Below are 13,899 nucleotides of genomic sequence, written 5' to 3'. Positions count from 1 at the left end.
AAAGCCAAAAGGATCAGCAAAACTGCCACAGACAAAGGCTTTTGGGATTGGAGCGTCTCCACCTTCAGAAGCTGCGCTGAAGCCTTAAAATGCAGTATCTGCACTGTGAGGGAAGCCACCTCCACCAGATACTTGAAGATCTGGGTTAGCTTTGGCAGAAGGACTTTTGTTGCTTAAGGTGTGGGAGAGGGTGGAGCGCTATCCTTGAGGCCCTCTTTCCAACTTGTTGATGATGGCTTTTTTGCATTTGGGGGTGGTTGATGTGTGGTTTTGGTTGTGTCTATTTTGTGTGTATTTCCCCACCACAGCCTCTCCCTGTCCCTGGCCCACAGCAAGCCCCCAGCCCTCCCTCCCTTCCACCCCCTGAGCTCTGAGCAGGTACCTGGTCAGTGATATGCTGTACCCCCACACACCCACCCCCGCCCCAAGCGGGAAGTGGAACTGCTGGGAGGAAAAACGCAGTCCCCCTCCCTTCCCCGAGCACTTCAATGGCCCAACCTCAGCTGGACCTCAGCCCCTGGGACTCAAGCTCCCAGGCCACCTCCGCTTGCACCACTGCAGCTGCCAGTCTCCCTGCCAGTCTCCCTCCAACCTGCACCGCCTTCTCCAAGTGACTGATGAGGGGCAGGGCCAGGCGCTGCACTGAGGCGTGCAGTGGCGTGGCATGGCACGGCGTGGTGTGCTGTGACATGTGCCAAGCTGTCGGTGCGCCTGCCTGGGTGGGTGTGCTAGCTCGGGGCGCGCGGGACTGCTGGTGACCTGGGGGCCCGGCGAGGTGGAGCCTAGGAGCCCCACAAGCAGTGATGGACTCTGGACCCCTCGTGTGCCCCTTACGGGGCTGCATTTTCAATTCCTGAGTTTTGTGATCATGGGTTTTTTTTTTTTTTTCCCTATGCAATTCTTTTTTATTTTATTTTATTTTATTTTATTTTTTATAAACATATATTTTTATCCCCAGGGGTACAGGTCTGTGAATCACCAGGTTTACACACTTCACAGCACTCACCAAATCACATACCCTCCCCAATGTCCATAATCCCACCCCCTTCTCCCAAACCCCCTCCCCCCGGCAACCCTCAGTTTGTTTCATGAGATTAAGAGTCACTTATGGTTTGTCTCCCTCCCCATCCCATCTTGTTTCATTTATTATTCTTCTACCCACTTAAGCCTCCATGTTGTATCACCACTTCCTCATATCAGGGAGATCATATGATAGTTGTCTTTCTCTGCTTGACTTATTTCGCTAAGCATGATACGCTCTAGTTCCATCCATGTTGTTGCAAATGGCAAGATTTCATTTCTTTTGATGGCTGCATAGTATTCCATTGTGTATATATACCACATCTTCTTGATCCATTCATCTGTTGATGGACATCTAGGTTCTTTCCATAGTTTGGCTATTGTGGACATTGCTGCTATAAACATTCGGGTGCATGTGCCCCTTTGGATCACTACATTTGTATCTTTAGGGTAAATACCCAATAGTGCAATTGCTGGGTCATAGGGCAGTTCTATTTTCAACATTTTGAGGAACCTCCATGCTGTTTTCCAGAGTGGCTGCACCAGCTTGCATTCCCACCAACAGTGTAGGAGGGTTCCCCTTTCTCCGCATCCTCGCCAGCATCTGTCATTTCCTGATTTGTTGATTTTAGCCATTCTGACTGGTGTGAGGTGATATCTCATTGTGGTTTTGATTTGTATTTCCCTGATGCCGAGTGATATGGAGCACTTTTTCATGTGTCTGTTGGCCATCTGGATGTCTTCTTTGCAGAAATGTCTGTTCATGTCCTCTGCCCATTTCTTGATTGGATTATTTGTTCTTTGGGTGTTGAGTTTGCTAAGTTCTTTATAGATTCTGGACACTAGTCCTTTATCTGATATGTCGTTTGCAAATATCTTCTCCCATTCTGTCAGTTGTCTTTTGATTTTGTTAACTGTTTCCTTTGCTGTGCAAAAGCTTTTGATCTTGATGAAATCCCAGTAGTTCATTTTTTCCCTTGCTTCCCTTGCCTTTTGCGTTGTTCCTAGGAAGATGTTGCTGCGGCAGAGGTCGAAGAGGTTGCTGCCCGTGTTCTCCTCTAGGATTTTGATGGATTCCTTTCGTACATTGAGATCCTTCATCCATTTTGAGTCTATTTTTGTGTGTGGTGTAAGGAAATGGTCCAATTTCATTTTTCTGCATGTGGCTGTCCAATTTTCCCAGCACCATTTATTGAAAAGGCTGTCTTTTTTCCATTGGACATTCTTTCCTGCTTTGTCGAAGATTAGTTGACCATAGATTTGAGGGTCTATTTCTGGGCTCTCTATTCTGTTCCATTGATCTATGTGTCTGTTTTTGTGCCAGTACCATGCTGTCTTGATGATGACAGCTTTGTAATAGAGCTTGAAGTCCGGAATTGTGATGCCACCAACGTTGGCTTTCTTTTTCAATATCCCTTTGGCTATTCGAGGTCTTTTCTGGTTCCATATAAATTTTAGCATTATTTGTTCCATTTCTTTGAAAAAGATGGATGGTACTTTGATAGGAATTGCATTAAATGTGTAGATTGCTTTAGGTAGCATAGACATTTTCACAATATTTATTCTTCCAATCCAGGAGCATGGAACATTTTTCCATTTCTTTGTGTCTTCCTCAATTTCTTTCATGAGTACTTTATAGTTTTCTGAGTATAGATTCTGTGTCTCTTTGGTTAGGTTTATTCCTAGGTATCTTATGGTTTTGGATGCAATTGTAAATGGGATTGACTCCTTAATATCTCTTTCTTCTGTCTTGCTGTTGGTGTAGAGAAATGCAACTGATTTCTGTGCATTGATTTTATATCCTGACACTTTACTGAATTCCTGTATAAGTTCTAGCAGTTTTGGAGTGGAGTCTTTTGGGTTTTCCACATATAGTATCATATCATCTGCGAAGAGTGATAATTTGACTTCTTCTTTGCCGATTTGGATGCCTTTAATTTCCTTTTGTTGTCTGATTGCTGAGGCGAGGACCTCTAGTATGATGTTGAATAGCAGTGGTGATAATGGACATCCCTGCCGTGTTCCTGACCTTAGCGGAAAAGCTTTCAATTTTTCTCCATTGAGAATGATATTTGCGGTGGGTTTTTCATAGATGGCTTTGATGATATTGAGGTATGTGCCCTCTATCCCTACACTTTGAAGAGTTTTGATCAGGAAGGGATGTTGTACTTTGTCAAATGCTTTTTCAGCATCTATTGAGAGTATCATATGGTTCTTGTTCTTTCTTTTATTGATGTGTTGTATCACATTGACTGATTTGCGGATGTTGAACCAACCTTGCAGCCCTGGAATAAATCCCACTTGGTCGTGGTGAATAATCTTTTTAATGTACTGTTGAATCCTATTGGCTAGTATTTTGTTGAGTATTTTCGCATCTGTGTTCATCAAGGATATCGGTCTATAGCTCTCTTTTTTGGTGGGATCCTTGTCTGGTTTTGGGATCAAGGTGATGCTGGCCTCATAAAATGAGTTTGGAAGTTTTCCTTCCATTTCTATTTTTTGGAACAGTTTCAGGAGAATAGGAATTAGTTCTTCTTTAAATGTTTGGTAGAATTCCCCCGGGAAGCTGTCTGGCCCTGGGCTTTTGTTTGTTTGGAGATTTTTAATGACTGTTTCAATCTCCTTACTGGTTATGGGTCTGTTCAGGCTTTCTATTTCTTCCTGGCTCAGTTGTGGTAGTTTATATGTTTCTAGGAATGCATCCATTTCTTCCAGATTGTCAAATTTATTGCCGTAGAGTTGCTCATAGTATGTTCTTATAATAGTTTGTATTTCTTTGGTGTTAGTTGTGATCTCTCCTCTTTCATTCATGATTTTATTTATTTGGGTCCTTTCTCTTTTCTTTTTGATAAGTCGGGCCAGGGGTTTATCAATTTTATTAATTCTTTCAAAGAACCAGCTCCTAGTTTCGTTGATTTGTTCTATTGTTTTTTTGGTTTCTATTTCATTGATTTCTGCTCTGATCTTTATGATTTCTCTTCTCCTGCTGGGCTTAGGGTTTCTTTCTTGTTCTTTCTCCAGCTCCTTTAGGTGTAGGGTTAGGTTGTGTACCTGAGACCTTTCTTGTTTCTTGAGAAAGGCTTGTACCGCTATATATTTTCCTCTCAGGACTGCCTTTGTTGTGTCCCACAGATTTTGAACCGTTGTATTTTCATTATCATTTGTTTCCATGATTTTTTTCAATTCTTCTTTAATTTCCCGGTTGACCCATTCATTCTTTAGAAGGATACTGTTTAGTCTCCATGTATTTGGGTTCTTTCCAAACTTCCTTTTGTGGTTGAGTTCTAGCTTTAGAGCATTGTGGTCTGAAAATATGCAGGGAATGATCCCAATCTTTTGATACCGGTTGAGTCCTGATTTAGGACCGAGGATGTGATCTATTCTGGAGAATGTTCCATGTGCACTAGAGAAGAATGTGTATTCTGTTGCTTTGGGATGAAATATTCTGAATATATCTGTGATGTCCATCTGGTCCAGTGTGTCATTTAAGGCCTTTATTTCCTTGCTGATCTTTTGCTTGGATGACCTGTCCATTTCAGTGAGGGGAGTGTTAAAGTCCCCTACTATTATTGTATTATTGTTGATGTGTTTCTTTGATTTTGTTATTAATTGGTTTATATAGTTGGCTGCTCCCACATTGGGGGCATAGATATTTAAAATTGTTAAATCTTCTTGTTGGACAGACCCTTTGAGTATGATATAGTGTCCTTCCTCATCTCTTATTATGGTCTTTGGCTTAAAATCTAATTGATCTGATATAAGGATTGCCACTCCTGCTTTCTTCTGATGTCCATTAGCATGGTAAATTCTTTTCCACCCCCTCACTTTAAATCTGGAGGTGTCTTTGGGCTTAAAATGTGTTTCTTGGAGGCAACATATAGATGGGTTTTGTTTTTTTATCCATTCTGATACCCTGTGTCTTTTGACAGGGGCATTTAGCCCATTCACATTCAGGGTAACTATTGAGAGATATGAATTTAGTGCCATTGTATTGCCTGTAAGGTGACTGTTACTGTATAGGTCTCTGTTCCTTTCTGATCTACCACTTGTAGGCTCTCTCTTTGCTTAGAGGACCCCTTTCAATATTTCCTGTAGAGCTGGTTTGGTATTTGCAAATTCTTTCAGTTGTTGTTTGTCCTGGAAGCTTTTAATCTCTCCTTCTATTTTCAATGATAGCCTAGCTGGATATAGTATTCTTGGCTGCATGTTTTTCTCGTTTAGTGCTCTGAAAATATCATGCCAGCTCTTTCTGGCCTGCCAGGTCTCTGTGGATAAGTCAGCTGCCAATCTAATATTTTTACCATTGTATGTTACAGACTTCTTTTCCCGGGCTGCTTTCAGGATTTTCTCTTTGTCATTGAGACTTGTAAATTTTACTATTAGGTGACGGGGTGTGGGCCTATTCTTATTGATTTTGAGGGGCATTCTCTGAACCTCCTGAATTTTGATGCTCGTTCCCTTTGCCATATTGGGGAAATTCTCCCCAATAATTCTCTCCAGTATACCTTCTGCTCCCCTCTCACTTTCTTCTTCTTCTGGAATCCCAATTATTCTAATGTTGTTTCGTCTTATGGTGTCACTTATCTCTCGAATTCTCCCCTCGTGGTCCAGTAGCTGTTTGTCCCTCTTTTGCTCAGCTTCTTTATTCTCTGTCATTTGGTCTTCTATATCACTAATTCTTTCTTCTGCCTCATTTCTCCTAGCAGTGAGAGCCTCCATTTTTGATTGCACCTCATTAATAGCTTTTTTGATTTCACCTTGGTTAGATTTTAGTTCTTTTATTTCTCCAGAAAGGGCTTTTATATCTCTCGAGAGGGTTTCTCTCATATCTTCCATGCCTTTTTCGAGCCCGGCTAGAACCTTGAGAATTGTCATTCTGAACTCTAGATCTGACATATTACCGATGTCTGTATTGATTATGTCCCTAGCCTTCGGTACTGCCTCTTGTTCTTTTTTTTTGTGTTGAATTTTTCCGTCTTGTCATTTTGTCCAGATAAGAGTAAATGAAGGGGCAAGTAAAATACTAAAAGGGTGGCAACAACCCCAGGAAAATATGCTTTAACCAAATTAGAAGAGATCCAAAATCGTGAGTGGGGAGAAAGGGGATAAAAAGAGGTTCAAAAAGGAAGAAAGAAAAAAGAAAAAAAAAAAAGAAAAGAAAAGAATATTTTTAAAGAAAGAAAACACCTAAGAAAAATGTAAAAAAATATATATATATATATATTAGATAAACTAGTAAAAAATCGTTAAAAAAGAAAAAGGTAACAGTTAAAAAAAAATTTTACCCGAGGGCGAGAAAAAAAAAAAATGAAAAAGAAAAAATTAAATTAACTGCAAGACTAAAAAAAATCACAGGAAAAAAGCCATGAGTTCCGTGCTTGGCTTTCTCCTCCTCTGGAATTCTGCTGCTCTCCTTGGTATTGAAACCGCACTCCTTGGTAGGTGAACTTGGTCTCGGCTGGATTTCTTGTTGATCTTCTGGGGGAGGGGCCTGTTGTAGTGATTCTCAAGTGTCTTTGCCCCAGGCGGAATTACACCGCCCTTACCCGGGGCCGGGGTGAGTAATCCGCTCGGGTTTGCTTTCAGGAGCTTTTGTTCCCTGAGCGCTTTCCGTAGAGTTCCAGAGGACGGGAATACAAATGGCGGCCTCCTGGTCTCCGGCCCGGAGGAGCCGAGAGCCCAGGGCCCCACTCCTCAGTGCGCCCTCAGAGAACAGCGCCCAGTTACTCCCGTCTGCCTGACCTCCGGCCGCGCTCCGAGCTCACCGAGCCTGCGACCGGTTCAAGGTAACACGGAGCTGCAAGCTTACTGTCGGCTCTGTCTCTGTAGCCGGCTTTCCCGTTCCAATACCCGCAAGCTCTGCGACACTCAGACACCCCCGATCCTTCTGTGACCCTGCGGGACCTGAGGCCACGCTGACCCCGCGTGGGCTTCGCCCCGGTTTAGCCTCTGGAGCGATGTCCCTCAGCGGAACAGACTTTTAAAAGTCCTGATTTTGTGCGCGGTTGCTCCGCCGCTTGCCGGGAGCCGGCCCCTCCCCCCGGGGTCTATCTTCCCGTCGCTTTGGATTCACTTCTCCGCCGGTCCTACCTTTCAGAAAGTGCTTGTTTTTCTGTTTCCAGAATTGCTGTTCTTCTTCTCTTCGATCTGCTGATGGATTTTCAGGTGTTTGCAATCTTTAGATAAGCTATCTAGCTGATCTCCGGCTAGCTGAAGCAGTCTCAGCTTGCTACTTCTCCGCCATCTTGACTCCTCCTGTCTGATCATGGGTCTTTTAAGTATGAGTTTGCCTGAGTATGTATGACTTTTGTGATTATGTCAAATTTATTCCTAAATCATTTAAGGTTTGATGTTTTTTGTAACTGGGATTGTTCTTAATCTCTTAATCTCATTTTAGCGCTGCTCAATTTTGGTGAATAAAACTACAACTTATCTTGAGTACTGATCCTGCATTGTGGAACTATGCTGGACATACTGAGGTCTAATGGCAATTTTGCAGATTAATTTTGTTCTACAGAAGAATTCTACAGAAGAATTTTTTTCTATAGTATCTTATGAAAACAAAAGACATTTTCACTTCTTCCACTCTTATTTATACTACTATTATTCCGTTTTCTTCCTAAATACCCAAGACAGAATTTCCAATAAAATGTTGAATAAAAGTGGCAATTGCAGGCTTTCTTTCTTGTTCCTGACCTTAGGGACGAATCATCTAGCCTTTTACTATTAAATATGTAAGTGTGGGTTTTCATATACAGCTTTTTATTACGTTAAGAAAATTTTATTTTATTCAGTTGACAGATTATTATCACCAAATGGTGTTGACATTTAACCACTTTTTTCTTCTATATTTATGGAGGTAATCATGTGGTTTACCCTTTATTAATTTAATATGGTATATTAATTACAGTGATGAAATATAATTTTATTTATTTATTTATTTAAAAGAGAGAGAGAGAGAGAGACAGACAGACAATGAGTGAGGGAACACAAGCAGGGGAAGTTGGAGAGGGAAAAACGGGCCCTCTGCTGAGCTGGGAGCCTTATGCAGGGCTTGATCCCAAGACCCTGGGATCATGACCTGAGCTGAAGGCAGATGCCCAATGACTGGGCAACCAAGGTGCCCCTAATTATCACATTTTGAGCAAACTTTGCATCCCTGAGATAAATCCTCTTTGGCCATAGCATTTTATGAGTTGCTGAATTCAGTTTACTAGCATTAGTATTGAAGACTTTTGTGTCTACAGTTCTAAGAGATATTGGTCTATAATTTCATTTTCTTGTGTTATCTTTACCTGGTTTTGGGATCTGGCTAATACGGACTCTCACAGAATGAATGCGAAGTGTTCTCTCCACTTCTACTGTTTGAATGATTTTTGAATCTTCCTTAAAAGTTTTCACAGAATTCACCAATGTGCCATATGGACCCAGATTTTTCTTTATGGAAAGTTTTTGGATTACCTGTTCGATTATTTTACTTGTTTAAGTTCCATTCAGATTGTCTACTTTGGGATTAAGATTGAGGAATTTGAGTCTTTCTAGGAACCTGCCAAATTTCTTTAGTTTTCTAATTTATTAGCATGCAATTGTTCCTCGTATTGCAATTTAATTCTTTTTATTTCTATAAGGCTAATAGGAATGCCTCTCTTTCATTCCAGATTTTTTCAAAATTTGGTATTTTTATCTTATTTTTGGTAAGAATAGCCAAAACATTGTCAATTGCTCATCTCTTTAAAGAATTAGCTTTTGGGGCACCTGGGTAGCTCAGTGGGTTATAGCCTCTGCCTTTGGCTCAGGTCATGATCTCAGGGCCCTGGGATCAAGCCCCTGATTAGACTCTCTGCTCAGCAAGGAGCCTGCTTCCCTTCCTCTCTCTCTGCCTGCCTCCTGCCTACTTGTGATCTGTCTCTGTCAAACAAATAATAAAATAAAATCTTTTTTTTAAAAAAAGAATTAGCTTGGGCGCCTGGGTGGCTCAGTGGGTTAAAGCCTCTGCCTTCAGCTCAGGTCATGATCCCAGGGTCCTGGGATCAAGCCCCGCATCGGGCTCTCCACTTCTTGGGAGAGCCTGCTTCCTCCTCTCTCTCTGCCTTCCTCTCTCTCTGCCTACTTGTGATCTCTGTCTGTGAAATAAAAAAAAAAAAAAGAATTAGCTTTTGTATATATTGATTTTCTCTGTTGTGTCTTACTTCATTTATATCTAATCTCATCTTTCAAAATTTCTTTCCTTTTGCTTGCCTTTTAACTCATTCTTCCTTTATTATGTTTTTATTTTTATTTCTTTATTTCAGAGACTGAAAGAGTGAGTGAGAAGGGAAGAGCAGAGGGACAAAAGCAGTCCTCAGTGAGTACAGAGCCCAACACGGGGCTTGACCCCACAACCCCGAGATCATGACCTGAGCCAAAACCAAGAATTGGTCACCTAACCAACTGAGCGACCTCTAAGCCCCTAATTTGTTTTGTCATTTCTTAAGATGATAGGTTATGAAAGTAACACTTTCTTCCTTTTTAAATATATGTTTACAATCCTAAGTTTCCCTAAAAAAGAAAAAAACTTAACTGTATCCCATAAGACTTTGTATTTTATATTTTCACTTTCAAGAGATGAGCAAGTGGCCGATTTTTGGCTTTCATTCATCTCAAGGTATTTTCTAACTTCTACCATGATTTCTTTTTTGACTCATGTCTTATTTAGGAGTGTGTTATTTATTTTCCACATACTTGTGAATTTTCTGTTTCCTTTTGTAAACCACTTTTATTTTATTGCATGGAGTTAGAGACCATACATTGAGTGACTTTAGTTCTTCAACATGTATACTACATTTATAGGTCTTTTGGTTTTTCAGACTGGATAATCTCAATTGATCTCTATTTATATTCCCTGATTATTTCATCTATTACTACCACTGAGCTCATCTGGAGAATATTTTGTTTCAGTTATAATGCAACTTTCATTTCATTCTAATTTTATTTTTATTATATTCTTGATTTGGTGTGGCACCATTCTTGTACTTCCTGTGTATTCTTTTTTTTTAAGAGTTTATTTATTTATTTGACAGACAGAGATTACAAGTAGGCAGAGAGGCAGGCAGAAAGAGAGAGAGGTGGAAGCAGGTTCCCTGCTGAGCAGAGAGCCCAGTGCTGGGCTAGATCCCAGGACCCTGGGATCATGACCTGAGCCAAAGGCAGAGGCTTTAACCCACTAAGCCACCCAGGCACCAGTGTATTCTTTAAACATGGTTTTTCTTCAGTTCTTTAACATATGGATACAGAAGAATGACAGTTTTTGTCCACATCTTTATCCATTCAACCTATATCTGGAGTTCTTGGGAAATGGCTTTAATTGAATGTATTTTGTTTTTTGTTTTCCTAGTGTATAGATAGCTATAATTCCCTTTTGCTGAAGTATTGTGCGATTTCTTGAGAAAATTAAGGTTTAAATTATATAATGTGGTAACTATAGAAAGTAGATCCTCCCCCTGGGTTTTGAAAGGTAGCCTAAACATCAAGGCCAGATCTCCTGAGACTACATTTCACTCTGTTTCCCCCCTACATACACATATTTGCACACTTCATCTGACTGTATTTTAATTATTAAACTGGGTAGTGGAAAGCATATGTCTATTTACTTATTTACTGCTGTTTAATTTTGATGTTATTTTCTAATTATACAATGATTCTCTTTTAGCTGCTACTCCATGGAGTGTGCATCAAGAATGCAACAAAATTCTATTGGCTTTCTTACCACAAATGTTGTTTTTCATTTCACAGATGAAATGTGAAATTTTCACAAATGTAGGCTTTCATTTGACTTGAGCTCCCCAATGCACTCAAATCAAGAAAGATTATTAAGTACATAGAAAAATGGGGATTCAAATTGTGTCATGCTTTCTGCCTACGCATAATAGACATGTGATGTAAAACGGATATCGAGACAAAAGATTTAGCTTGGTTTTTAATCGTTGCACCTAAACACTGTCAGACTGCAGACAAATCAATCATTATGTTCTTATTTGTAAACTGTGAATAATATCAGCTCTATTTAATACTTTAATATTTTTACATCAAATGTTACATATTTCTACATAAACGTTATAAAATGCATTTTATTGAGATAAAATGTGTATATTTTCTTGTGTACCTACGTAGTTACTATATAATAGATAGGGTTATAAATTACTTTCCCAAAGTTACACTCTCTTAAATTCTATATCTGAAAGTCAACCTTTTCTTTTTTTGTTTTTTCTTTCCATATGAAACTATGCAAATTTATTGCACAGATGTTCTTAGCTCTATTCACAATGCCACAAACTGGAAAACTACATATATACACAAGTATATGCATACATAAGCACATATGTATATATATACATGTATACACAATGGAATAATGTTTTTTTTAATTTATTTCTTATTTATTTTCAGCGTAACAATATTCATTATTTTTGCACCACACCCAGTGCTCCATGCAATCCAGCGCTCTCTAAAACCCACCACCTGGTTCCCCCAACCTCCCACCCTCCCCGCCCCTTCAAACCCCTCAGATTGTTTTTCAAAGTCTATAGGCTCTCATGGTTCAACTCCCTTCCAATTTCCCCCAACTCCTTTCTCCTCTCTATCTCTCCATGTCCTGCATGCTATTTGTTATGCTCCACAAATAAGTGAAACCATATGATAATTGACTCTCTCTGCTTGACTTATTTCACTCAGCATAATCTCTTCCAGTCCCTTCCATGTTGCTACAAAAGTTGGGTATTCGTCCTTTCTGAGGGAGGCATAATACTCCATAGTGTATATGGACCACATCTTACTTATCCATTCGCCCGTTGAAGGGCATCTTGGTTCTTTCCACAGTTTGGCGACCGTGGTCATTGCTGCTATAAACATTGGGGTACAGATGGCCCTTCTTTTCACTCCATCTGTACCTTTAGGGTAAATACCCAGGAGTGCAATGGCCGGGTCATAGGGAAGTTCTATTTTTAATGTCTTGAGGAATATCCACACTGTTGTCCAAAGAGGCTGCACCAACTTGCATTCCCACCAACAGTGGAAGAGGGTTCCCCTTTCTCCACATCTCCTCCAACACATGTTGTTTCCTGTCTTGCTAATTTTGGCCATTCTAACTGGTGTAAGGTGATATCTCAATGTGGTTTTAATTGGAATCTCCCTGAGGGGAGTGATGATGAACATTTTTTCATGTGTCTGATGGCCATTTATATGTCTTCATTGGACATGTGTCTGCTTTGCACCCAACAGGAAATACACACAACCAAAACCACACATCAACCACCCGAAAATGCAAAAAAGCCATCCTCAACAAGTTGGAAAGAGGACCTCAAGGATAGCCCTCCACCCTCTCCCACACCTTAAGCAACAAAAGTCCACCCACCAAAGCTAACCCAGATCTTGAGGTACCTGGTGGAGGTGCCTATCCCTCACATGGCAGAGGCTGCCTATCAAGGCTTCAGCACAGCTTCTGAAGGTGCAGATGCTCTAACCCCAAAAGCCTTTCTCTGCAGCAGGTTCCCTGGTCTTTCTGGCCTTCTGAGGAGTGAGGAGTGGGGGAAATGGGAGGGAAGAGACAGGGATCCAGTTAAAAAGGAGGAGAAACAGCAAAACACAGGCACTGGTGAGCCCTCGCAATTTCCCAGGCATCCAGTCCTTCAAACTTGGTTCAGATACCAACCACCCACCCACCCATTCCAGGGACTGAAACAGGGACCGGGAGTGCACGGGGTGCCCCCATGCGCACCTCACAACCTCTGGGCCCAGACCATGCTGCTTTCCACAGGCAGCGGAGATGGCAGCGGCCTGAGAGAGGCCAAGGCCGGCATAGGGAGCAGTGGACTTGTGGACTGCAGCATCGGATTGGGGGGGTGGTGCGGCAGGGGAGACACTGGCTGGATCTGGAGGGAGCATGTAGAGGCAGCCAGAGGCCTGTGGCGGGGAATGGGCCAGCTCCTTCCCTCTGCCCTCCCAGGCTGGTTCCCTCCCTTCCTCCCTACCTGGGTAAATCTCCCTTTGCCTGGGAGGAATGGCCATGGCAGTGGCAGCGGCCCAGGGCCACTGAGGAGGAGCTGCCAGGGCTGCTGCACTCAGAGCCGCCAGCCTCCAGCGGGAGCGATGGCGCCCACTGCTGCCTCAGCCTCCTCCAGCCCCAGGATCTCCATTTTAGCAGCGCGGGCCTCCCTCCGCCCTGGATAGCCACGGAAACTTGTCTTCGCCAGGTCCCTCTAGACCCCAGCCCTCCCTCCCCTTCCACCCTCTCAGCTTAGAGCAGGTACCTGGTCGGGCTCTCCTTATCGCACAAGGACAAGGGTGGGCTGTACCGCTGCCCGCCCCCCCCCCCCCCCAAAGCCCAAAGTGGCGCCACTGGAAGGAAAATGCCGTCCACGAAGTCCTCCCAAACCCGGCCCCCCTCCCTTCTCGGCGCCAGTCCTCAGCCCTACCTCTGCCCTTCCTCAGTTGCTGGCCCTCGAGCTCCCGCTGCGGCCGCTTGCACAGCCCCAGCCGCCGCTCCGCCGCTTCCATCTGCGTTGCTGCCATCTGCGCCACAGCCGCCACTTGAGTCGCCAACACTGCTTGTGCAGCCGACGCAGTCTGCGCTGATGCCGCTATGTGCTCCACCGCTGCTACCGCCGCCGCCGCTGCCGCTTGAGCCTTGGACGCCCAAGCGGTCGCCGCTGGTGCAGCCCAGCTGTCTGCGCCAGTGCTGCTTGCACCGCCAGCACCGTCGTCTGTGTCGCCGCCCCTTCGGCCGCCAACACTGCCTGCGCCGCCGCCGATGCCGCTTGTTCCGTCGAAGCCAGCACCGTCTGCACCGCCGCTTGCGCGGCCGAAGCCGCAGTCTGCAACGTCGCTGCTACCGCCGTTGCTGAA

The 13,899-nt window shown here is 42.9% G+C and overlaps 1 protein-coding gene across 1 annotated transcript in view; it reads right to left on the bottom strand.

Annotated features, from left to right (window-relative positions):
• LOC131820056 (keratin, type I cytoskeletal 9-like) overlaps positions 1-13,899 on the bottom strand; it is a 47,648-nt gene that overhangs the window by 33,373 nt on the left and 376 nt on the right. The window contains exon 2 of the mRNA XM_059155539.1: positions 13,470-13,882. Coding sequence (XP_059011522.1) covers positions 13,470-13,882 — 413 coding nt within the window. The remainder of the gene's footprint in view (positions 1-13,469; positions 13,883-13,899) is intronic.

Source organism: Mustela lutreola, chromosome 17 (genome assembly GCF_030435805.1).
Source record: "Mustela lutreola isolate mMusLut2 chromosome 17, mMusLut2.pri, whole genome shotgun sequence".
Taxonomy (NCBI): domain Eukaryota; kingdom Metazoa; phylum Chordata; class Mammalia; order Carnivora; family Mustelidae; genus Mustela; species Mustela lutreola.
Note: the sequence above shows the minus strand (reverse complement) of the source record. Positions and strands in the feature narration are given on the sequence as shown.